The 24280-nt window shown below is 43.8% G+C and overlaps 8 protein-coding genes across 8 annotated transcripts; 5 read left to right on the forward strand and 3 right to left on the reverse strand.

Annotated features, from left to right (window-relative positions):
- The first annotated feature begins 739 nt into the window (after positions 1-739).
- On the forward strand, positions 740-2833 carry cort (Cdc20/fizzy protein cortex). Its single transcript, XM_017138598.3, has 6 exons — positions 740-866; positions 925-1056; positions 1108-1522; positions 1584-1955; positions 2232-2381; positions 2450-2833. Exons 1-6 carry the CDS (start codon positions 747-749, stop codon positions 2710-2712), a joined length of 1452 nt encoding a protein of 483 aa, XP_016994087.2. The 5' UTR covers positions 740-746; the 3' UTR covers positions 2713-2833.
- LOC108055301 (uncharacterized) lies at positions 2775-3435 on the reverse strand. The gene is made up of 2 exons (XM_017138602.3): positions 3294-3435; positions 2775-3225 (listed from the first exon to the last, which is right to left on the reverse strand). The coding sequence occupies exon 2, from the start codon at positions 3223-3225 to the stop codon at positions 3016-3018; it is 210 nt and encodes a 69-aa protein (XP_016994091.2). The 5' UTR covers positions 3294-3435; the 3' UTR covers positions 2775-3015.
- cup lies at positions 3086-15888 on the reverse strand. The gene is made up of 6 exons (XM_017138596.3): positions 15318-15888; positions 13574-14419; positions 9142-9690; positions 8306-9065; positions 6927-7673; positions 3086-3225 (listed from the first exon to the last, which is right to left on the reverse strand). Exons 1-6 carry the CDS (start codon positions 15795-15797, stop codon positions 3212-3214), a joined length of 3396 nt encoding a protein of 1131 aa, XP_016994085.2. The 5' UTR covers positions 15798-15888; the 3' UTR covers positions 3086-3211.
- Spn27A (Serpin 27A) lies at positions 4257-5822 on the forward strand. Its single transcript, XM_017138599.3, has one exon. It carries the CDS (start codon positions 4406-4408, stop codon positions 5765-5767), a length of 1362 nt encoding a protein of 453 aa, XP_016994088.2. The 5' UTR covers positions 4257-4405; the 3' UTR covers positions 5768-5822.
- Galt (Galactose-1-phosphate uridylyltransferase) lies at positions 10386-12639 on the forward strand. Its single transcript, XM_017138601.3, has 4 exons — positions 10386-10768; positions 11412-11581; positions 11636-11841; positions 11910-12639. The coding sequence occupies exons 1-4, from the start codon at positions 10750-10752 to the stop codon at positions 12565-12567; spliced, it is 1053 nt and encodes a 350-aa protein (XP_016994090.2). The 5' UTR covers positions 10386-10749; the 3' UTR covers positions 12568-12639.
- An 802-nt stretch (positions 15889-16690) lies between the features above and the next one.
- snRNP-U1-70K (small ribonucleoprotein particle U1 subunit 70K) lies at positions 16691-18635 on the forward strand. The gene is made up of 2 exons (XM_070214534.1): positions 16691-16853; positions 16926-18635. The coding sequence occupies exon 2, from the start codon at positions 16979-16981 to the stop codon at positions 18350-18352; it is 1374 nt and encodes a 457-aa protein (XP_070070635.1). The 5' UTR covers positions 16691-16853; positions 16926-16978; the 3' UTR covers positions 18353-18635.
- A 1765-nt stretch (positions 18636-20400) lies between these two features.
- Positions 20401-21283, forward strand: Sumo (Small ubiquitin like modifier). The gene is made up of 2 exons (XM_017138576.3): positions 20401-20553; positions 20674-21283. Exon 2 carries the CDS (start codon positions 20760-20762, stop codon positions 21030-21032), a length of 273 nt encoding a protein of 90 aa, XP_016994065.1. The 5' UTR covers positions 20401-20553; positions 20674-20759; the 3' UTR covers positions 21033-21283.
- Positions 21284-22809: 1526 nt separating this feature from the next.
- Coprox (oxygen-dependent coproporphyrinogen-III oxidase) lies at positions 22810-24217 on the reverse strand. Its single transcript, XM_017138638.3, has one exon. It carries the CDS (start codon positions 24108-24110, stop codon positions 22938-22940), a length of 1173 nt encoding a protein of 390 aa, XP_016994127.2. The 5' UTR covers positions 24111-24217; the 3' UTR covers positions 22810-22937.
- Between the last annotated feature and the right edge of the window lie 63 nt (positions 24218-24280).

A 24280-nucleotide genomic window follows, 5' to 3' on the forward strand; every position in this document is an offset into this window, starting at 1 on the left:
TATATTGCATTCGTGCAAAAGTATGTAACAGCTAGAAGAAAGCGTTTCCGACCCCATAAAGTATATATATTCTTGATCACTGATCAGGGTCACTGGTCGATCTAGCCATGTCCGTCTGTATGAACACTGAGATCTCGGAAACTACAGAAGCTAGAAGGTTGAGATTTCCCACACATATTCTTGTGCTTCCTACGCAGCGCAAGTTTATTTCAGCGAGCGCCACGCCCCCTCTAACGCCCATAATCGCCCACTAACGATTTTAAAATGTGTCCTGCGCCCACATCTTTAAAGATTTCAGAGAAGTATAAATGCAATTTTGATGTGTATATTTATACCTATCGAAATGTAGAAGACATTTTTCAAATCGGACCATTCATTAAAAAGTTATACGCAATCAAAGTTCTTTATATATCTATCTCCCTCGCACTCCCTTTAGCTGAGTTACGATTATTAGTTGGGACACCAACCCGAGTACAGCGTTCGCACTCCCTTTAGCTGAGTGACGGGTATTAGATAGTCGGGACACCAACCCGACTATAGCGTTCTCTCTTGTTTGAAAATACTATAATAAGTATTAATACTTTTCCTATTTAACCTCGAAAGTTATGTACATGCATTAGGCAAAGTTGAATATATCCAAAGTTTACTGTTCCTATAACTGTAATACCTCTCTCGAGACCTAGCAAACAAACCTCTCTCTTTCGAATGTCACTCTAAAATGGCGTGTACGAGACAGAAAGATCTCAATGTTCGTCGAGATGAGTGTTTGTGACAGTCCAAATAAAAGTTCCAAGCTGGACAAAAAGTCCTTGACTCCTTTCAAGAAGGTGCGTCGCAAAAATTGGAAGCAGGAGGCGGTCTACAAGGTGAAATACTAAGTTCTTCGTAGTTGGACAACCTAAATGCAGTTTCTTTTTCAACTAGAGTGATATAAGCAAGGGCCAGGAGGTGTCTTATGTGGGTGAAAGGTTTATACCCAAGCGTTTTAATCGGGACAGTATTGAATTCAACCTTAAGTACATTGGCAAGCGGGAAGAGCGGGACATTCTGGAAACGGTGAGAACCTATTTCTAGTATTACAATTTAAGTTTTCCTAACGACGTTCAGGGTGAGACTTTGACGGCTAGTTATTGGCGTCAGAGCGGCTTTATAGCCAACATTAACAGGACCTTCGGGATCCAGGAGCGCCGGCTGCTTCAGTTCTGCAGTCTACAGGGAACGCGATCCACGGTTGGCGACAGTGACTCCGCGGACTCCGACTGGCCATGTAATCCCCGGGCGCGTCCACATGCCATCCAGAATGCCACCCATGAGATGCCCGGCATCTGCAGTCCCGTCGACTACAACATGATGGACTGGTCCTCCGGCGGCATGGTGGCCATGTCCTCCGGCCAGGACATCATGCTGTGGCGCAACCTGGACGAGAGCACCATGCTCTTCAGCGTTGAGTCGCCCACTGCCCTGAAATACTCGCCAGATGGCAAGTACCTGGCCATCGCCTGCATGGATAGGAATTACCCAGGTATAGAAGTTGTCCTTAAAAACCCAGTTAACCCCTTATAATCCTTTTTTTTCACCCCAAGTCCTGGACCTCTGGGAGGTAAGATCGACCATGGAGTTCCTGGTCTCCTATCGCAAGCTAATCTTTAGTTCCTGGGGCTACGTAAGTTGCATTGAGTGGTCGCACGATGGCAAGGAGCTCACCTGTGGCACCCAGTGCGGCATCATCGTCGTGCTGGCCATGCCCAAGCTGCGGACTCTGAACCATTTGCGCGAGCACCGCCACAAGGTGAACAAAATCAAGTTCGATCCCACGCGAAAGTATTTCGCGTCTAGCGATACGGATGGTACCATCTTTATCTTTGACGCCGTGCTGAAGGTTCGCCTGCTGAAGCTGGGCGGCAAATCCATACTCTTCGACTGGCATCCCTGGACCGGCGAGGATTTAGCTGTTGGTTAGTACATACACAGAAAAAATATTTTTCAAAGATCAATTTATTCATATTATTTTGATATTATTTGCTCAAAAAATACTAAATTTGGTATTTTTTATGATATGATAAAATATCATGTTGATATGATTGAATCTTAAATTTGACATTAGTCATATCAGCTTTTTATTGATATGAAATAAGGTAGAAATAACCCTATTTCATATCGGTTATTTTTTCTGTGTAGGTTATGGTAGCTAAGAGGAATATACATAATAATAAAATAATTAAACTCCACAGCGGAGCGTAGTCCTGCCTGCGTTTTCATCTTCAACATACCGCGGCGGCAATTTGTGGCCTCTTACAGGCGCAGGGACGACAGGATAGTTATAAAGACAATAACTTTTAGCAAGATCACGGGAGAGTTGCTGGTCAACGTTATTCGACGTGGTGAGCTCTTTAGTAAGCTAAACACCTGGTTCACCACTCGAAGTAATGTTTCTCTTCATATCTTACAGATGAATCGGACTTTGCCATCTGCGAAATCTTGGTCCTGGCCTCGTTGAATCGAGTTGTGGACCTGATGTCCCACCAGGATCGCGGCACCTTGTTCCTGATGTGGAATCCAGATGGAACGAACATTGCCACCGGCGGCCTGGATGACACCTTTTCACTGTGGAACTTCTTTCCCACCCACAAACAGAAGGCCATACTGCGAAAACAGGAGCAAAAGGCCAAGGACAATTGCAGCTCCTTGAGCCTGTTTAAGGGAATTCGTTGAAGAGTTTAGGGTTTATATTTTTTTTAATGTATATCTGTGTCTAGTCTTTTACTCAAACCAAATGTGCTTTTCATTATTTATTCAATTCATATTGCTTCCATAAAAATTCCATTGGATTTAACATAGGCGTTGTTTTACTCTAAAATGAACATAAGAAACTTGGGGTCTCTCCACCCAAACTGAAGGTATGAAAGTAAAATTCCATTGTTCACCATGGGATTACAGCGTTGAAATTTGGTAACTAATCACTAGGCTAGAGGTAAATGTTGTAAAGATGTCCGTAGAATCGCTGGCATCCTTCGCTCAATAGTCGCGCTGCTTGGGTCTCGAGTGGGCCTCCTGCTGGAAGATGTACTCCGCACAGGCCTCGGCTTCCAGGCGGCGTTTCTGGAGCAGATGGGGCTTGATGACAAAACGATGGGTGGTGTAGATGAGGACCGTGGATCCGATGCCTATGGCCATCAAACCGACAGTCGTTGTGGCGAATCTTTTGAGACCGTTAATGAAACTCATCTGGGGGTGTGAAGAAAATAGATTATGTTAATTTAGCTGTCAAAAAATCATCAAAAGGATATTCTAACTTTTCAGCTGCCGGTGCTTTTGGTTCTGAATCGGTTTTCTTTTCGCCCTTGTACTTCAAAATCAGTGGCTGCCAAATGTAAATACCGCCTAGCACCCCAATTGCCGTGACCACCATCAACTGCGGAACTGTGACACCTTTGGGACGACGAATTTGCATGGCATGTGCGTTCAGTCGAGCTATTTATTTACTATTTGATATTAAATGCACTAGTTCCTATTGCCGGCTGCTGTTACATCAACGCACCATGAGATTTTGGTGTGGATCAGCTGTTGGCAACTCTCGCTTAGCAACACTGGTCATTTGGCAGTGTTGCCAGACTTTACCCGGCTTAATTAAAGCTTATTTAAAATTCAAATTTTAATTAAAACCTATTTATAACTGCAACTGAATCTGTGACGTCATTTTAGAAAAAGCATTTGCAACTTCCCTTTTAAGGTGATTGGGTAATATTTCTAACAAAAATACAGGAAATGGGGGAAATACAAGTACATATTTATGTTCATTTCTTTTTAAGAATTTGTATGAATTGTTTGACTAAAATTTACTAAAATAGTTGAATGAATGTATAATTTATAGGTAGTAAAAAACTAAATTTGGATTTGAAAAAATGTTAGCTAAATGCAGTTTTAAATTTTAATAACAGAAATCCTTAATAACTTTTGTTTTTTTCCAAATTTTGTTAAATGTTTTTAAAGAAACATAATCATTTAAGCACCTAAAAATGTTATCAGTGCCATTCCACTTGCTTTATTTACTCCTCTTTGGCATTATCGTCTTCGCCAGAGGATAATGACGTAGGCCGTGAGTCTTCACTTTGGGAGTCCCAACAAAAACCACACACATGCGCAGCCACAGCGACGCCAAAGCCGACCTCGGCGGCGCAGCAGCAGCGGAGAGAGGCTTGAAGCTGGTTCTTAAAACGCTCTGCCCGCTCAGCGCGCACGTCACTCTCAGTTGGAACGGCGCGTCAAACGGTTATCGCTTGCTCCTCCGGCGCTCCCTCGCCTCTCGCCCCCCCGCATTTAACAGTTGTTTCGCTGCTTGCGAATAAGAAGCGGATAGCAAAAGCCACAAGAAGAAGATCGAGACGAAGCAGCAGCAGCAAGAAATATGACAAAGATGGGCGGAAATTTGGCAGTGATGCTGCCGCTGGTGTCGCTGCTTTTAAGCGCCACCTTTGCCACCGGCAACGGCAATTCCATACCGACGACCACAACGCCCCAGGGCGTTTTTGAGACCCGCACGGACAAGCTTCCCAGCGGAGCTCCGGTCCTGCCCTCCAGTGCAGCAGGCGGCATCTACGACGACATAGACACCTTTGTGCCCTTCAGGAGCGACTCGCATGATCCCTTCTCCTGGCACCTGCTCAAAACGGTGCTGCAAAACGAGACGGCCGCCAAGAATGTGATCATCTCGCCGTTCTCGGTCAAACTGGTTCTGGCCCTGCTGGCCGAGGCAGCCGGAGCCGGAACCCAGACCCAAGTGGAGCTGGCCAACACGCAGACGGACATTCGGTCGCAAAATAATGTCCGCGAGTTCTACCGCAAAACCCTGAACTCTTTCAAGAAGGAGAACCAACTCCACGAAACACTGAGTGTGCGCACCAAGCTTTTTACGGATAGTTTTATCGAAACCCAGCAAAAGTTCAGCGCCACACTGAAGCATTTCTACGACAGCGAAGTGGAGGCTCTGGACTTCACCAATCCGGAGGCGGCGGCAGATGCCATCAATGCCTGGGCCGCCAATATCACACAGGGCAGGCTGCAGCAACTGGTTGCCCCGGACAATGTGCGCAGCAGCGTCATGCTGCTGACCAATCTGATCTACTTCAATGGCCTGTGGCGCCGCCAGTTCGCCACCACCTTCCAGGGACCCTTCTTCCGCAGCAAGGACGATCAGTCGCGGGCCGAGTACATGGAGCAGACCGACTACTTCTACTACACCAACTCGGACAAGCTGAAGGCACAGATCCTGCGGCTGCCCTACAAGGGCAAGAACTCCCTGTTCGTCCTGCTGCCCTATGCTCTGGATGGCATCCATGATCTGGTCAAGAATCTGGAGAACGACGAGCTCAAGGGCGCCCAGTGGGCCATGGAGGAGGTGAAAGTGAAGGTGACGCTGCCCAAGTTCCATTTTGACTACCAGCAGAACCTCAAGGAGACTCTGCGCAGTCTGGGCGTACGGGAAATCTTCGAGGATAGCGCCTCCCTGCCGGGATTGACCCGCGGAGCCGATGTGGCCGGCAAGGTGAAGGTGTCCAACATCCTGCAGAAGGCCGGAATCAATGTGAACGAAAAGGGAACGGAGGCGTATGCCGCTACGGTTGTGGAGATCGAGAACAAATTCGGCGGCAGCACCACCATCGAGGAATTCAACGTGAACCGGCCGTTTGTGTTCTTCATCGAGGAGGAGTCCACCGGGAACATACTGTTTGCCGGAAAAGTCCACACTCCCACCACCACCCAGAACTAAGCCTAAACAGGCGGTTTTATCTTTAAATATGCAATAAAATTACAAACAAATCAGACTTGATGCTCCCGCTTTTTAAATTAATCGAAAGTTATGAATGTCGGTGTTTTTGAATATTAAACTGGATAGCTTTCTTTCCGGTTTCTGTTACCTCATATGGCAACACATCCCCCTGAATCTTCAAAGAGAACCTAAGCTATGCTCTTGACCCTCTTTCAGTAATCGTGCGTGGCGATGAAGTCCCCCTCGCCGAGCTCCCGTCTACATATAATCCACAACATTCCGCTGGCTGATAAAGCTGGGATGGGACTGTCGTTAAATGTTTGTTTTTATATTTTATGCCCCGCCTCAGGCGTACCTTGAACAATTGAAAGCAAGAGCCAGCAATCAAGCGAGAGATGCAAAATACCTTCCGACTCTGGGAATGTCCCACGTACGTAACACTAGCAATATCCAAAGGGGGAGATGAGATCGATGGGTAATCGCTTGTCAACGGCAAATAGAACCCATGACTCAGGGGTCTGAGATGTTGTTCAGCAGGAAAATCTAAAGTTTGCTCAGCCATTTAAGTTTTGCCTATGTTTTGAGCAAACAAAGAAGTTAACTAAGCTTGGGAATTTTTGGAGAGCCTAGGAACTAGTAGTAAATAATACACTTGGGCTATAAAAAAAGCAAATTTTAAATATAGAAATGTTCTTATAGTCCCTCTAAATGTCCTACGTTTATTATTGCCTTAACTTATCTTTCTTATATGATACTACATCCAACGCATCCTTGAAGAGCCGTTCAAGTATCCGTCTGAATCAACAGATGACGTGCAAACAAAGTGGGCAATGTTTGCAATCATAAAAACCAGTTTACAAATAATACGAGAAAGTGCACACTAAAGTGCATATTTGCTCTGCTTTCGAGAAATGAGACTGATTTGACTGACTGACTCAGACCGAAGATAAATACTAAGAAAAGAGGGCATAAGCTTATTATTAATTATAGCATTGCCCTAAATGTTTGAAACGCAGTAAAAAGTACACTTTATGAGACAGTTAGATAGGAATACATTGTAAGAAAAAATTATGCGACTGCAGGGACTGATAATTATAATTGGTTTAGTTCTAAGTCTTATCTAAAAAGATTTTTTAAACTAAATTCTTGAGAGACTTACCTCCGCCATTGGGCAACATTGCTGCTATAGCTGATTGTGCCTGCATTTGAGACTTGCTGAAATTATTGCCTCCGCCGGAGTTGTTCTGATGGCGCATATGGGATGGTAGAGTCTGCTGAGGCTGTTGTGGCTGCGACTGTTGGTAATGCTGTTTATATTGCGTTGGAAAGTGCGGCTGGCTGGGTTCGAAGGATGAAAAATTTTGATTTTCAGAGAAACGTCGATTGTTCGAATGAGATTGCTGCTGTTGCTGCTGTCCGTTCATCAGGTGGCCAGTAGCTTGGTTATTGCCACCGCCCGAGATCAAGGCTTGGAGCAGAGCATTTGTGCCGGCATCCTGACGACCATGGCGTTGTTGTCCCCGGTTCAGGTGTTGTTGCTTGGCCCCGCCGTTCATTAACTTCGTGGTCTGCTCCTCCATCTTGCGCTTCATCACTGCATTTCGCATTATGACATTGGCATGGGCTTGCAAGTCTTCCTGAGACAATTGCTGCGGCGCCTGTGACTGTGGATTAAGCTGCGGCTGCTGTCTGGCGGCCAGTGTCTGCTGCACAATGGCCAGGTTGTGAAGATTCTGCAGCTGACTTGCAATAACCGTGCTCGAGAGCATGTCCAGCTGCTGTTTGTGCTGCTGCTGCTGCTGCTGGGTGTTGGTGAACTGCAGCACAGCCGTGATTGCCTCGCGATCCATGTCGGACAAGCGGGGATTGGCCAACTGCACCAGTAGTCCATGCTTGGATATTTCCCCTGGGCGAAAGAATAAAAAAGGATTTATCAAGACAGTCCATTTTGAAAATAAGTGTCATATTTCAGCTAGAGCCCTGCATGAATAAATTCAATGAATTATTTTGAATTTATTGTTTTATATGAACGAGTTAATTAGAATTTTGAGTTTAATAGAATTGAATGAATTTGAATATTGAGTTTAATAGAATGAATGACATGAATTCCAAAATATTTCAAAAGACAATTTCTTTTGAAGAAGAAAGGGCCATAATTTTGGGATTAAATCTGCCTAAATTTTATTTACTAAGCAGTTAACATTGATTTGTTAATAATTTTCCTCTTTTTGTTCTCAAAAGAAAACACAAAAAAAAGCTGGCAAATTCAAAAAATTTATAAAAATGATTTATTTATTCATTCAATTAACTATTAGATTAACTATTAATTAGAAAAAAACATTCAATTTATTTCACATAGAATTAAATTAAACAAATCAGAAATTTCATGGCATACTATGATAAAACAAAAATTGAATGATTCACCCGACTAATTGTGGCACCAAATTTAACCCAAGAGTTAAGCCAATACAAAAAACGTATTCCCTATGTGGGATAAACATACAAAACAAATCACGCAGGGCGCTAATTTCAGCTTACCTTTAGTCAGACGAAGAAGGAGCAACTGGGTGTCGGCCCTTCCGAGGATCGCCTTCAGCTGCAGGCCAGCCAAAAAGGCAGTCTGTTGCTGCTGCTGCTGGATGATGACGTGCTGCTTCTGTTGCTGCTGCTGATACTGTTGTTGCTGCATAATGAAGTTAGAAATGGCATCGTAGCCCGCCACCTGCGGTTGTGGCTTAGCCGCCGAGAGTGAGCCAATAAGCTTTTGGAAGTTATCAGTCTGCTTGTTGGCCGACTCGCCAGCATTGGTCAGCGAGTTGCGACGCCATTTGGCCTCCAGTTGCTCCACCGACGGCATTTGGCTCATATGACCCGGCGGTTTGGGCTGCTCCGCATTGTTGCCATGACCCTGGTTCATGGCCTGCTTGAAAAACTCGTTCAGCGAAGACGACGAGCTGTTTCTCTCTCGGGCGAAGAACGACATAAATTTAGAATTACTCGAATTTGCATTTGATGGCTGCTGCATTTGCTGAGGCTGCGCTTGCGGCGGCTGCTGCTGCTGCTGCTGTTGATTTACATAATTGCTAGTCTCATAATTCGGCTGGCTTTGATTGAACTTATCAAACTGAAACGAACGAACACTGCCTGAGCGTTTGTCTTCCTTTAGCAGCTGATGATCGTTGGCCAAAACCTTGTTCATGTTCTCCACATTCTGGTTATTGTTGGTATCATGCTTTGGCATGAACTTATTGCGGCCCACGGGCTCCGGGTGCGTCCATTTGTACTTGTTTTGGTCCACCTGTAGGAAATAGGCAATAAAAATGGGTAGAAATAAGTATTTGTCCTGTAGTAAAATGAGTTTAGATCACACACACCTTATGTTTCGGTGCCTGCCTCTCCATTTCGCCCACTTCATGGTGATTGTGGCTCTCCTTGAGCATCTTTTCCTCTTCCTCATCAAAGCCGCACAACTCAATGGTATCCAATCTGGAGGTGGGTCCACAGCTGAACCACTCCGGCTCCTCGTTTTGGTTCCTGTAGCGCCGATGATGCCTATCCTCGGAGTCCCGAGACTTTGGTTTCGACACGACCAGGAATCCTGACATTACGCGCTTTACGTAGTTTTCGTTGGCACGGCTCAGATCTTCGCTAGACTCGTTCGACTGCATTGTCTCGTTCTCGGAGCGATTGTTAGACATCCCCATTACAGGAGTATTCGGTCGTCCTTGGGGCTGACTGCTGATCTCCCCGTTGTCGAAGAACTGCAGCACCGTCATGTTGCTGCTGTTCTGATGCTTCGGATTTGGATCCTCCATCTGGGATTTGCCATTGTGGTACGAATGGTAGTCGCCGTCGTTGTAACCCCACTTGGAATGATTGAAACGACCGCTTCCAATGCGTCTTTGGTTCACAATTGCCGGATCCTTCAAATTGTACATTAAAATTACAAAAGATTTATAGATTTTTTCAACAACAAATCGAAAAACATGAAGTTTTAACATTTGTTTATGGATATTTCAAACAACACATTGAAAAACATGAAGTTTTAACTTTTGTATATGGAAATTTCAAAGAGAAAATCTACTAGAAAGTGTTCTAAAACAATTGGATCAAATCACAAAACGAAGGAACAAATTTTTCAACACATATTTAAAATGGTTTTCGAGGTATCCTAAGAATGCTTAGTACAAAGTAAAAATGCAATATATATTAATGCACAGATTCAAGAACAATACTGTAATATTAGATATGGATTTCTGCCTTTTCAGTGTACTTATCAAAATCTTATAGATAGTATGTAACGGTTAAGATCATTCGTTTCTAAAGTAAGTTTTATTTAAAATCATGAATTTCTCATATAGGTTAATTTAGAAGTTTATTCCTAGAAAACTGGAATGGCTAAAACATTTTACGAACAAAAAAAACTTTAAAAGTAAACTGACAGTTAAATAAATTCAAAAAATAAGCATCTCTATGGGCTTCCTATCGACCCCTTCCCATCTCTAAGGGCCAGCGAAGTAGTTCGCACACCCACAGACGCACTCTCATCACCTACACAGCCATATCAGCATGCCCAGCTGAGTGGGAGATAAAGCTTATAAAGAATAAAACAAAAAAAAAACAGTTCTACTAAAAGGCGGAATGCGTGCTAAGCTAAACAGTGGTCGCCGGCAGAGCGAGCGAGAGAAAAGAGCGGGAGTGGAGCGAAAAGAGCGGAATGCAAGTGGAAAATCACACATTTGGCACTGCGAGTACGAGTGAGCACTGGAATCGGAATCGGAATCCGATTCGGATTCGGAATCAGAATAGCAATAGGGAATAGGAATAGGAATAGCAATACCCCAATAGCAACCGTAATCGCAACGCGGCCGGTTGACATTGCGCTTGTCCCGTGAATTTGGTCGAATGCGGAGCAGCGATTATAACTGTAAACAGTAGTCATAATCCGATCGGAGTGATACGAGCGCCAGACTTTCGACACGATGCAGTTTGTGGCTACAGGTAGGTGGAAAGAAAACAAAAGATTGTATTACTTAGGGTTTCCAAGCAACTATACCTATGTTTACCAGAATTCTGCTCTACAAGTGGTTCAAAATCAATAGATTCAACTTTGTATTTGAAAAAAAATCTATAATTTTAAAAACCTCTTAAAAAAATATTAAATTATTGTCATTCCTTAGAACAGAGGCTACAGGTAGGTGGAAGGAAAACTAAAGATTGTATTACTAAGGGTTTTCAAGCAACTATACCTATGTTTACCAGAATACTGCTCTACAAGTGGTTCAAAATCAATAGATTATACTTTGTATTTAAAAAAAATTCTATAATTTTATAAACCCCTGCCAATAATATTAAATTATTGTATTGTATTACTAAGGGTTTCCAAGCAACTATACCTATGTTTACCAGAATAATGCTCTACAAGTGGTTCAAAATCAATAGATTAAACTTTGTATTTTAAAAAAAATCTATAATTTTATAAACCCATGCAAATAATATTAAATTATTGTATTGTATTACTAAGGGTTTCCAAGCAACTATAGCTATGTTTACCAAAAAACTGACCAACAAGTGGCTCAAAATCAATAGAAAAAATTTTTTAGTAAAAAAAAAATTCTAATATTAAATTATTTACATCCCTTAGAACACCCGCACCGGCGACTGAATCCCTTGACCGGACAATGGGTCCTGGTGTGCCCGCATCGCACCCAACGCCCCTGGTCGGGTCAGCAGGAGAAGGCGCAGAAGAACGAGCTGCCCGAGTTCGATCCCACCAATCCCCTTTGCCCCGGAGTCACACGCCCCAATGGAATTGTACATTGTAACGATCCCATATACCAAGCCCCATTCTAATATCTATCTATCTAGGAAACTCCTGCCTACGAGAGCACCTATGTGTTCGAGAACGACTTTCCGGCCCTGGTGGAGGTGGTGCCCGTGCCGCCCAACAGCGATGATCCCCTGTTCCAAATAGCGCCCGCCCGTGGCAACTGCCGGGTGATGTGCTTCCATCCCAAATCGAATCTCACCTTGCCCACGATGAGTGCAGCGGAAATTGTCGTTGTTATCGACGAGTAAGTGTTGAGGATTTATGGCACCACCCATGATAAAAACAATTTTTATCTCACCGCCGCCTATCTAGGTGGATCAGCCAGTTCAACGAGCTGAGCGCCAAGTACGCCTGGGTGCAGATATTCGAGAACAAGGGCGCCGCCATGGGCTGCTCCAATCCCCATCCGCACTGCCAGATCTGGTCGTGCTCGTTTCTGCCCACGGAACCGCAACTGAAGCAGGAACGTCTGCGTGCCTACTATGCTACGAATGAGCGACCCATGCTGGCCGACTATGTGGAGCGGGAGCTGCAGCGCCAGGAGCGCATTGTCATCGAGAATCCCGACTGGCTGGTGGTGGTACCCTTCTGGGCCACCTGGCCCTTCGAAACTATGCTAATCTCGCGCAACAACAACAAGCGAATCAATGATTTGACGCTGCAACAGCGAAAGAATCTGGCCGTGACCATGAAGGAGCTGACCACCAAATACGACAACCTATTCCAGTGCTCGTTTCCCTACTCAATGGGCTGGCACGGAGCACCAACTGGACCGGAGCATGCCCACGCATCGAGTGCCCACTGGACTCTACATGCCATCTACTATCCACCCCTGCTCCGTTCGGCCACCGTGCGCAAGTTTATGGTGGGATTCGAGCTACTGGCCATGGCCCAGCGAGATTTGACCCCCGAGCAGGCGGCCCAACGATTGCGGGAGGTCGATGGAAAGTGCCATTACCTGGAGAAGTGATTTCGCTTAGGTTAACTCTCTATATCATCAATCATTCGTTTCGATTAAATAAAGGAAAACAATCAAATACGATGGCTTTTGAGGATCGACTGCAGTAATTACTCAATACCTATTCGCAATCAGTTGTACAAATATTCTAGAATAATGCTAGTCAAATAGTGATGGTCTAGCAAATGATTAGCATGATTGCCAAAGACCCCTGGAGGTCATGCATTGCAATCATTGATTTATCAGATAAGCCCAGGAATAACGCGACTTTGTGTTACCTAATACACAGTTGCAGTAAAAACAATAGCTAGACGGGTGATAATATTCTACCTGATCGTTTAATTCAACTAAGCAGTTGGGATTATAAAGATGAATAACTTTTGAAAATGTTAAATTTAATTAAATTTTTTGTAGTACTTGCAAAATATTTAAAGCAGTGACCGTAATTATTATCAGTGATATAATAAAAATCAATATTGATTTTTTTGATTTTAATTTTTATAAATTTTACTCCATTATGGAATTACTAGTTTAGAATTATTATCAGTGATATAATAAAAATCAATATTGATTTTTTTGATTTTGATTTTTATAAATTTTACTCCATTATGGAATTACTAGTTAAGTTTTTTTGCAATATATATATTTGATCGATATTTTTTTCGCTCACAATTATAATAATTAATCTTTGAGTGATTGAAAAAAACTCAACAAGTAAATTTTAAAATGGAGTAAAATGTATAAAAATCAAGAATTAAAACAAAATTGCGGATATAGATAGATAATAAAATCCAAGTGGATGATTTTGTTTTTTGAAAAATACATCGATAATCATTATTTACGGTCCCTGATTTAGAGTTTTAATTTCAATAGAAAATTGTAAATATATAAAATATATAAAAATAAAGAAGGGATCGGAAGATATAAAGAAAAACTCAAAAACTTCGCAAAAAACTCCTCTTAATACAATAAACTAAGAAACTACTTTAATATATTTGATGAAGAAAGGAATCCTCACCTGGAACTCTGTTTGCGGCTGCGGAGGTTGGCTCTGGATGATGGACTCGTCGCTGATCAACTGCGGCTTGTTCTTGTTCTTGTAGAACGCAGGCATGCACTCATTGTTGTTCGTGTTTGAATTGTTGGTGCTGGAGCGAGCCCGGAACCTGGTGCCATCCGAGGTGCGCCAGAGATTCATGCGCCGGAGTCGGGCCTCCAATTCAATGTCATCGCAGGTGGCGATGCGTGGCATGACAAAGCTTTCCTTGGACCTGTGCATCAGGGCATTGAACATCCCGTTGCGAATGTCCAGCAGGTGGGAGCGGGTGTAGTTCTTGACCGGCTTGCTACTGACCATCGGAACGGCGGCGTTGGGGCGAACAGCTTTCGGAGCACGCAGACTTCCCGGCTTGTGGATTCCACTGCTAGCCGGACGCTTTTGCTGCGCCGGCATTGGATCCTTGCTGGCCTGCTGCTTCTTCGGCGAGTCGTGCTCGAGGTCACAGCTAACGGCCGTGCAGGACAACATGCTGGTGGGCTGAGTGTAAGGGGTAGATGCCCGGGCAGAGAGCACCTGCAGTGCTAGGCCCTCATCCTCGTGCGGCTGCTTCGAGGATCCATGCATCGGTATGGCTTCACGGGATATTGCTGCAAGGACTCGATTCTGCTTGGCCAGCAGTTGTATGATCTTAAAATGCCTCTCCAGCTGCAGAATCACCTCCGGTTTCTTGGCCTTACAGTGCAGGACCAAAGCTCTGGAGGTCGTCAAGGCCTTCAGCGGACTGTCGCATATTGTTTCCGGCCCTGAACGCCGCGGTAACAATTCCATGGCCTCCACCTTCTTGTTTTTCATGGAACGGGAAGACTGTTTACCAAAATAAAAACAACATTTAAAAAATGTCATGATGAATGAGTATCTATCTGCCTGTCTGTATTCTTTGAAAAATTAATGTGGAATGTAACTATCTCAATAACTAAATATATGACATGTAATTCAGACCTTTGTTGATTTTTACTTTAGAAGTTTGTAGTTAAATTTTGTAGTAAAATCTCTTGGACTTAGACATTTACAAAAACGCTTTTTCAAAAAATTTCTTTACTTTTTACTTTAATATAACTGAAAAATATGAAACTGATCGTCAACAAAAATAAATGTAAAAATTTATATGTAAAGCCAAAACAATTATTATTTTAAGTAAAACCTACTTTAAAATACTTTTTTAAAGGATAAAACACGTTAAATTAAAGAAAATGATATAGTTACTAATCGATAATAGTTATAAGATTTTAGACACTGAAAAAATGTTTATGCTTGTTACTTTGATATAACTGAGAGATATGAAACTGATTGTCATAAAGAAGAAATTTAGCTTGAATATAAAGCCAAATTAATTTATATTTTAAGTAAAACCTACTTTAGAATACTTTTTAAAAGGATAAAACATGTAAAATTAAATACAATGATATAGTTGCTAATCGATAATAGTTATACGATTTATACGACTTAGACACTTTGTACCTTAGATCTTATTATAATATTTAATTGTTCACTATATAATTTTAGCGAAAACCTTGCGAGATTTTCAATGAATATTTGAAAAAATGTTTTACGTAATATAAAATATAAAATGTTCACAATATATGAATGTTTCAAAATCAACCAATTTATACAATTTTCAAAAGCTTTGTGTTTTATAAATAGATTTTACATACATAGCTATTTATTATCTATCGCTTAAATACAATATTCAAAGCCAACTCACTTCGGGGCTGGACTTTTGCATCCGCTTGTTGGCCTCCAGCTTGGTGATGGCCTTCTCCAGGGCGTCCTTCAGCTTGAAGGCGGGCAGCTTGAGGTAGCCCAGTCCGGTGGCCAGGAATGCGTTGGCCGGCAGCGGGGGCGGTGGGGGCGGAGCACAGGGATCCTCCCACTTCTCGGAGTTGGCCTCGTCGTCTTCGTGCTCCGAATGAGCCGTCGGCGAGGTGGACTTGGATGCCGGAGGGGCCTGAACCGGAGTTGGGGGCGGCGGCGGGGGCGGGTACTCGAAATGGGCCACAACACTGGGGGTCAGCGCCTCCTCCGGCAGATCCACGGCGAGCTGATCGCTTTCACCGGCATTCGCATTGGTTGCAATTTTCAGGGCGCCAGCGCCATTTTCTTGCTCAGCTTCGGCCATTTGCATTGCGCTTTGGCTGCGTAAGTTGCCATTCAATTCGATCGCCTCCTCAGTCAAAGGGTCCATACTCACGTTAATAAATGGTTTTTTGATTAAAAATTAAAACGAACACTTTTGATGGGTCGAAAATTCAAACTATGCAAAAAAGGAACGAAATCACGTTTAACACAAGTTCGATCATAAAATCCGTTATTCGGTTTCGGAGCGATGAGTAAGCAGGACAGGAACAGGAGAAAATACCGAAAAAATACCAGGGCGAATGGTGGGGAGAGGGAAAGAGATCAATGATCAGTGTTGTTAATAGATCAAATGCAACTTTTATCTTAAAAGTTCGCTAAAATATAAAAATAGTTAAATTATTGGAAAATAACGACCTCTTCGAAAATATTTGGAAATATTTCTCCCCTCTAAAATATATTATTTAATTTTTAACAGAATATTTAATAGAATTTTTAATAGAATATATGTAAGAACAATAACTTCCTGATAATTTTCAAGATAATTCTTGACAATTCTACCGCTCTACAAGTTTACTCTTACTTACTTAGTCAAAAAATTCACTTATAAAATTCTAGTTTTATTTTAAAAACTAATTTTAAAACCAATACAAAAACGTACATACATAAGCAAGGTTGCCAACCACTTGTTTTCAATACCCCTAATGAAAATCCAAGTTTCTCACCTTTTTAATCGTGGTATATTCGCAGTATTTTTTAGTAATTATCAGTATTTTTTGCAGAGCCCGATAGTCCAAGTGGCGTCATTAGTCCAACCTATCGATACACTTCTTCTTTATAAATATTGGGCAGATTATGTTAAAATAGTTTACTATTCAGATCTCCGTCTATATTCTCCACGATCAAAACAGTAAATAATTAACATATTAATACAAAATGTACAAGACATTTTTAAAACGAAAAACATCGATGACAAAGTTCAACCATCGATATTTCCAAATTGTATAAAAATCATCGATGTGTCCATCGATGTTTCTTCACCTCTACAAGCCAGGCGAAAAAACGGAAGAAAAGTGAGGAAATAATTAGCGTGCCATCGATTATATAGTTGGTACTTACTCGAAGTACCCGCGACCTAATCTTGCCAAGCGGATGGCTGCCTAAGGTGAGCCCGCCGAGCGTTAGTTAACCCCAGCGGGGTAAACAAATCGCAACCTAACCTCTCTTTTCTCCGCAGAGACGAGGAACTTTAGGAAAAGGTAACACACACAGAAAAGAAAAGACCCCAAAATGACCCAATATCTGCCGCCGAATCTGCTGGCGCTGTTCGCGGCCCGGGATCCCATACCGTTCATGCCGCCGGTGGACAAGCTGCCGCACGAGAAGAAGTCGCGCGGCTACCTGGGAGTGGCCAAGTTCATGGCCGATTTCGAGGACCCCAAGGACACGCCGCTGCCGAAAACGGTGGAGACGCGCCAGGAGCGGTTGGAGCGGCGGCGGCGCGAGAAGGCCGAGCAGGTGGCCTACAAGCTGGAGCGCGAGATAGCCCTGTGGGATCCGACCGAGATCAAGAACGCCACCGAGGATCCCTTCCGCACGCTCTTCATTGCCCGCATCAACTACGACACCTCCGAGTCGAAGCTGCGCCGCGAGTTCGAGTTCTACGGGCCCATCAAGAAGATCGTCCTGATCCACGACCAGGAGTCAGGTAAACCCAAGGGCTACGCCTTCATCGAGTACGAGCACGAGCGGGACATGCATGCCGCCTACAAGCACGCCGACGGTAAGAAGATCGACAGCAAGCGCGTCCTGGTGGACGTGGAGCGGGCCCGCACCGTCAAGGGCTGGCTGCCGCGTCGCCTGGGCGGCGGTCTGGGCGGCACGCGTCGCGGCGGCAACGATGTGAACATCAAGCACTCCGGCCGCGAGGACAACGAGCGGGAGCGCGAGCGCTACCGTCTGGAGCGGGAGCGCGAGGATCGCGAGGGGCCAGCACGAGGTGGAGGTGGTGGCTCCAATGGCCTGGATGCCCGGTCTGGACGCGGTGGTTTCGGCGCGGAGCGGCGACGCTCACGCTCCAGGGAACGACGCGACCGGGAGAGAGATCGCGGACGTGGCGCCGCTCTGGCCAGCAGCGGTCGCTCGCGCAGCCGTTCCCGCGAGCGGCGAAAACGACGAGCGGGCAGCCGGGAGCGGTACGACGAGTTCGACCGCCGCGATCGGCGCGACAGGGAGCGCGAACGGGATCGCGATCGGGAGCGCGAGAAGAAGAAGAAGCGCTCCAAGTCGCGCGAACGCGAATCCTCCAGGGAGCGGCGCGAACGGAAGCGCGAGCGAAGGGATCGCGAACGCGGCGGCACCGGATCATCCGCCGGCGGCGGTGGCGAAATCAAGGAGCGCAAGCCCGACTTCCGCGACATGGACGTCATCAAGATCAAGGAGGAGCCCATCGACGATGGCTACCCGACATTCGACTACCAGAATGCGACCATCAAGCGGGAGGTGGAGGACGAGAACGAGGAGAAGTATCGGCCGCCGCCAGCGCATCACAATATGTTTAGTGTGCCGCCGCCGCCCATTTTGGGTCGCAGCTCGGGCAATGCGAATCCCAATCCCGACAACGGACAGCAGAGCTCCGGCGACCAGAGCTGGTGGCGTCAGTAGAAACGAGAGGAGGAAGCTTTCAAGGTTAATAGTGGTAGAATTCAGCCGTCTGTCTCGGTCGCAACTATTTATTCATTCGACTCGAGGCACTGCAATCGTGGAGTTATCCATTTTACACAGAAAAACTTTTAAGGTACCGCTTGGAGGAGAAGATTATATACAAACCCAGACCGCTAAACGCAGATGCCACTAATTTGTGCGTAGCTTAAATCATTTAAATTTATAAGTAACTCTTAACAAATGAATATGAAAGAAAAGTAAGTAAAATAAAGCTAGCCCTACATGTGTTTGTTTCCCCACCTTTGGTAAGGGGGTTAAAGGGAATACGGAGATCGGAGATGGCGAATATGGTATTATCCCTTGGTGGTTCCTGGGATTTTCTTACTCACCTAGCTCTTAAGCTCTCAAAAAAAAAAAACGCAACTTGAACACAAACCCTTGCACTAACCCGTGCCTTTCTTTTCTCTGTTTCTTGCAGTTTTCAATCAATTGAAAATCTGACTCTGACTAGCGTGCAAGCAAAAGCAAAAGCATAAGTATTCAATCGAACAGAAATCCAAAACGTTAATTAGTTCCGCAAGAATTCGTAGCCAAAGCCAAAGCCCAAGTCCAATATTCCAAGCCCACATCAGGTAATTTGGTCTACGCACAAACCTCACTAATCCATGCGTCTACCGTTCTAGGACCGCTCTAGAATCGAGACAGCTACCGATATTTTCCTCTGGGTTGCCTGTTGTGTGGTGTGTAAGTTCCATTGAGTCGGGCTAAATTCTTAAGACCTTCTGAGTAACAAAAAACCAGGCTATGTAAGTTTCCCCCGGTAAGAAGTGCTCGAGCTTTCCTCTGTTTGGTACACATTGCGAACTGCTCTGTTGGGTCTGTGGCAATCTACTTATCCATTACGTCTGTAACCAATTTACCATTTCGATCTTTTCATGTACGTTGAGCTGATTGTTATCGTACTGAAGAGGAACAGGCGGCGGAAACTCGCATAGAAAAGAAAACTCCACAAAGGTTTGCTTTTGGTAACTGGTAATGACTGGCTAGGTGAGGGGTTTTGGAACTATTTTGACCCTTTTTTGGGTTGCGGACACTGACTAAATTGTGGGGGCGACATTTATTTTTTTGTATTGTTTGGCAGACAGGACCCACGCAATTAACTTGGTGTATCTTGGACTTATGGGGGAAAAACAATCGTGTAGTTAGGCACCTTTTAAATTAAAAAATAAAATAAAGGAAATAGGTCAAGCGTTGATGTCACATTAAGATTTTATCAACTAATAAACAGCCTTTTTCGTCTTGAAAAACATAAAACTTGTTTTATTTTTACCTGTTTATGTATTTTACCTGTTTAGATTTTAATCTAATAGGTATAAGTGCTTATATGTAAGCTTTCTGAAGTTAAAAAACTAAGAATTTATCAAATAACTCTCCTTACTCAAAAATAGAAAAAATTAAAAAAAGAAAACCATCGATTTCAAAATCAAAAAAATTAACCGCCCAAATATATATATACCAACTAGGTTAGAGATGGGTGGGTCACTCGCGATAGTATCGATTTATCGGATATTTATGCTACCAATTTGTTGGCACGGCACTGTAATGTATGTATATCTTTCCGTCTCTGTCTAGCACACATATTTCTTACTGAACTTGTTCGATTTTAAAAAATCGGACCAGTATTGTATTCTAGTAAATAAAAAAAGTTATGTAGCCCTGATATATGGTCATTTATATCAGTAATGTTACAAAAAAATCTTCCAGCCAACGGGGTTTTGGTTGCAAAAAATGTATAAACAACGCAAGTCACTTACAAGTGTCCAATGCGGAGTTTATTAGTGATCACTGATCAGTTATCATGTTTTTCTGGTGAACCCTCCAATTAGGTAGAAACCCATATTAAAAAAAACCAAATTTTTTCCTTAACATATTACATTTAAAACACACATTTTAAGAATCTGATTTAATTAGTAGGTAAAGGAATATTTAATTTTTTTTATAAACCGTGACGGAGAAAACAGTGACATTAGTCGATGGGTGCCGGAAAACATCGATAACGGGACACATCGATAGCGGCGCGTCAACATCGAGTTTGGTGCCACCTCTGATTTTTTTTGGCGTGTAGCTGTAGCAGAAAGCAAAAGGAAGCCGCTTGTGGAAAATTTCAGGCATCGGCTAGCATCTAACTACCAGAGAATTAGGTAAATTTTCGCATCATTTCGCGTTTGGCGGCTGCCCGGCGGCCCTGTGAACACTCTACGCACACGGTTTACTAATTTTCGCGTGTTTATTTGCGGCATTTTGTCTCGTTTCTCGTACAGCACGCCCGGCATTCGACGCACCGCAAAAAAAACTTCTTTGACCACTCAGCAGCAGCGACGAGAAACGACGAAAGAAAAAAATCAACATGTCTGACGAAAAGAAAGGCGGCGAAACCGAGCACATCAACTTGAAGGTCCTGGGCCAGGACAACGCCGTTGTCCAGTTCAAGATCAAGAAGCACACACCCTTGCGCAAGCTGATGAACGCCTACTGCGACCGGGCCGGACTCTCCATGCAGGTGGTGCGCTTCCGCTTCGACGGACAGCCCATCAACGAGAACGACACTCCGACCTCGCTGGAGATGGAGGAGGGCGACACCATCGAGGTCTACCAGCAGCAGACCGGCGGCGCTCTTTAAAATTACTTAGTTAAGCTAGATACCCTCAAACCTTTATAACTAACAAACAAACGAGAAAATACAAAAAGAATCAACAACTATACACAATATGAAGAAGAAACCAACCAAACAGGCAGTAAGAAGCAGTAATTGAAACAAGAGTGCGTTTAGTACAACTGTAGATTGAGTCTGTATGGGAAACACGACCATAAAAACAAAGAAAAACTATTGCAGACAACAAAAATTATAAATAAAGCATTTTATAAACTATATCTAGAGGCTGTTTCATTGCCTGGCCGATCGGGGCTTGTGTTCTTTTTTTCTACCCTGAAAAGCCGGCGCGAATTTCCCGCTTCATGTGTCCCTCTTCCGCACACATACGCACATGCATTTGCATCGCACGCGTGTGTGTGTGCGAGCAGGACTGGGTTGAGTGCGCGTGTGTGCGTGCAATTTGGTATACATACACAGCGGGGCTCAGGGAATTTGCGGGAAAAGTACATCGTATGTACACCGGCGAATCTGCAGAGTCTGGGAAAACATAACCTCAATGCTCGAATATTGTCAATGACGTCATTTTATGGAACCTTCTGGGGGAAAAGGGCATAGAAATAGGTATAACCTCAAAATTGACAGCTCGTATCACGTACCATGTATGTTTGAGCCAGCTGAGACTACATGGCGATTGTGTATGTATACCATGAATGGGGCTGAGTTTTTAGAGGTACAGTTGGGTACAAAGAATTATGGTATACATACACACATTCTTACCCTTTCAAAAATATAAAAAAAAAATTTTCAGATGTGAAAGTAAAAAAAAAATTTTTTTTAAGTTTTCATAAATGAAATTGGTTTTTTAATTTTGATCTGCAAGTTCAGAAAGTTTTACTAAACTCCGCGAAAAATATTTGTTTTTTAAATATTGTACATTTTTGTTTGTTGATTTTAGTTATTGGTTCACCCTACTAATTTTCGAGATATTTATGTCAGGGAACGAAAATAACTGTTATTGTAAATTTTTCATACAAAAAAATCACGCACTTAGAAGGGTCCTAAACATTTTTTAAATACACCACAATTTTTATTAGCCATTGTAGTTTACAAATCCGTAATGATTTTTATTTTTTGATTTTTATAATAAAACTCAAAAAATAACTGTTATTTTTTGATTTTTATGAATAACAGTTATTCCCTTGACATTTTTGAAAAAATGAAATAATTAAAAAAAACATAATACCCGTGCTTTTTATAACTTACTCAAAATTTGTTAAAAAAGGCAACCGCGCATATTTTATACCTATATTTTTTTAAAATTTTGTTTACCCACAAAATCGCCATAAATCAAGTTTGAGTTTTATTTTGATCACGACGAATAACTGTTATTTGTCAACTTTTATTATAAAACTCAAAAAATAACAGTTATTCTTTGAGTTTTACTTTACAAATCAGAAAATAACTGTTAAAGTGTGATTTTTAAAATAAAACTTATAAAAGTTACGTCCCCTGATTTATGTATTAGTTCCTAAGGTCGACTTTATTTGACTCTAGATAAGCGCTAAATTATCAATTTATAAGGAAAATGTATAAAATGTAGTATAACATCCTATGGGATCCCTTTACAAATCAAAACCGCTATTGTAGTTACATGAGGTACCGCTTGTGTACTGATAGCAATTATGACATCTAATCATTTTCACCATAAGCCTTTTAATATTAGTCATGCTTATTGTGTATGTATCTATGTAACTTTATTTGTAAACTCCAAATGAAATGGCATAAATTATAAAGTTATGAAATCTTAACGAAACATTAACATTCTGTCATGTTTATTTGCAACAACGATTAAAATATGTACACATTGAGCTTTAAAAAGAGTGTGAAAGGCACCGATTCCCGCTTAAGAATAATTAAAAACAGAACCCTAGGTTAGACCCACTCCTTGGGATTCTTCAGCACCTTCATCAGCTTGCCCTCCTCGGACTTGGCCGTGGGTTCGTGCATGTACTCCCAGCGGGCGTGCAGGGGCAGGGACATCAGGATGCTCTCGTACCGCGCTCCGGGCGTATAGAGACCAAACTTGGTGCCGCGATCGTAGATCAGGTTGAACTCCACGTAGCGTCCGCGGCGGAGAAGCTGCCACTGTCGCTCGTTATTGCCGTACTCCCGGTTCTTGTGCTTCCGCACCAGCGGCATGTAGGAGGGAATCACAGCCTTGGCGCAGCTGGACACAAAGTTGAAGGCCGCCTCCTCGTTGGGCGTATCGATGTCGTCGAAAAAGATGCCGCCGATGCCGCGGCTCTCGTTGCGGTGCTTGATGCGGAAGTAGTCATCGCACCACTTCTTAAAGCGCGGATAGTAGGTAGCATCATGCTCGTCGCAGGCGGACTTCAAAGTCTGGTGGAAGTGGCTGGCGTCCTTCTCGCAGAGGTAATAGGGCGTCAGATCCGTGCCGCCGCCGAACCACCACTGCTTCTCGCCCTTGGCCGTCTCCACCTCGAAGTAGCGGTAGTTGAAGTGGATGGTCGGGACATGGGGATTCCGCGGATGGATCACGGCACTTACGCCGCTGGCGAAGAAGGGCAGGGCGGCGCCCTCTTTCAGGTTCTTGCCGCGCGCCCGCATCTGCTGCACTGCAGCCGGTGGCAGGGAGCCGGTGACCACGGATATATTCACGCCCGCCTTCTCGAAGACATCGCCGTCCTGCAGGACGCACGTGATGCCGCCACCGCCCTCGGAGCGCTCCCAGCGGTCCACCTTGAACTTCTGGCCGCAATTCTCCTCCGCCTCCAGGGCGCGACAGAATTCCGCCTGGATCTCCATGATCAGCAGCTCCATGCGATGGCGCATGTTGTCCTTGTCCTCCAGCAGGGCCTTCGAGTCCGTAATGGGCTCGGCCATGAACCGTGAGGTGTCCAACTGCGGCCCCTTGACCTTTGGGTTGACCGCCTCGGCGGAATGTGCGTACGTGACCGCCGAAAAGCTGGCCAGGCCCAGTCCGGTGCCGAGAAGAAAGCCCCTAACATGCTGGCCCCTCGTCCGGCGGATCAGTTGGAAGGTGCCCAGCGATACCAGGGATATCGTGTGACGCAGTGCGTTCATTTTGTGCTGTCGGCTACTTTAAATTTTCAAACGTAATTCAAGTACTTTCCCCGAACGCACTATGTTTGTTATCTTTCACACCGGCATAATTTGGAAATTGCATAGCCTCTAGTGTGACCGTAGAGGCCTTTTAACCTACAAAATATACCAAAAGGAGGAGTTAAATTTTT

This window comes from Drosophila takahashii, chromosome 2L, assembly GCF_030179915.1.
Source record: "Drosophila takahashii strain IR98-3 E-12201 chromosome 2L, DtakHiC1v2, whole genome shotgun sequence".
Taxonomy (NCBI): Eukaryota; Metazoa; Arthropoda; class Insecta; order Diptera; family Drosophilidae; genus Drosophila; species Drosophila takahashii.

Excerpts from the sequence above, each read along its gene's own strand:
- snRNP-U1-70K (XM_070214534.1), top strand. The coding sequence starts at position 16,979 with ATGACCCAATATCTGCCGCCGAATCTGCTGGCGCTGTTCGCGGCCCGG.
- cort (XM_017138598.3), top strand. The coding sequence starts at position 747 with ATGTTCGTCGAGATGAGTGTTTGTGACAGTCCAAATAAAAGTTCCAAG. Across the intron at positions 1,057-1,107 it reads AGCGGGACATTCTGGAAACG|GGTGAGACTTTGACGGCTAG; the intron begins GTGAGAACCTAT and ends AACGACGTTCAG. Across the intron at positions 1,523-1,583 it reads CATGGATAGGAATTACCCAG|TCCTGGACCTCTGGGAGGTA; the intron begins GTATAGAAGTTG and ends TTTCACCCCAAG.
- cup (XM_017138596.3), bottom strand. The coding sequence starts at position 15,797 with ATGGACCCTTTGACTGAGGAGGCGATCGAATTGAATGGCAACTTACGC. Across the intron at positions 9,691-13,573 it reads AGCCGCAAACAGAGTTCCAG|GATCCGGCAATTGTGAACCA; the intron begins GTGAGGATTCCT and ends TACAATTTGAAG. Across the intron at positions 9,066-9,141 it reads GGCAGGCACCGAAACATAAG|GTGGACCAAAACAAGTACAA; the intron begins GTGTGTGTGATC and ends TATTTCCTACAG.
- Spn27A (XM_017138599.3), top strand. The coding sequence starts at position 4,406 with ATGACAAAGATGGGCGGAAATTTGGCAGTGATGCTGCCGCTGGTGTCG.
- Coprox (XM_017138638.3), bottom strand. The coding sequence starts at position 24,110 with ATGAACGCACTGCGTCACACGATATCCCTGGTATCGCTGGGCACCTTC.
- Sumo (XM_017138576.3), top strand. The coding sequence starts at position 20,760 with ATGTCTGACGAAAAGAAAGGCGGCGAAACCGAGCACATCAACTTGAAG.
- Galt (XM_017138601.3), top strand. Across the intron at positions 11,582-11,635 it reads TCACACGCCCCAATGGAATT|GAAACTCCTGCCTACGAGAG; the intron begins GTACATTGTAAC and ends CTATCTATCTAG. Across the intron at positions 11,842-11,909 it reads ATTGTCGTTGTTATCGACGA|GTGGATCAGCCAGTTCAACG; the intron begins GTAAGTGTTGAG and ends CCGCCTATCTAG.
- LOC108055301 (XM_017138602.3), bottom strand. The coding sequence starts at position 3,225 with ATGAGTTTCATTAACGGTCTCAAAAGATTCGCCACAACGACTGTCGGT.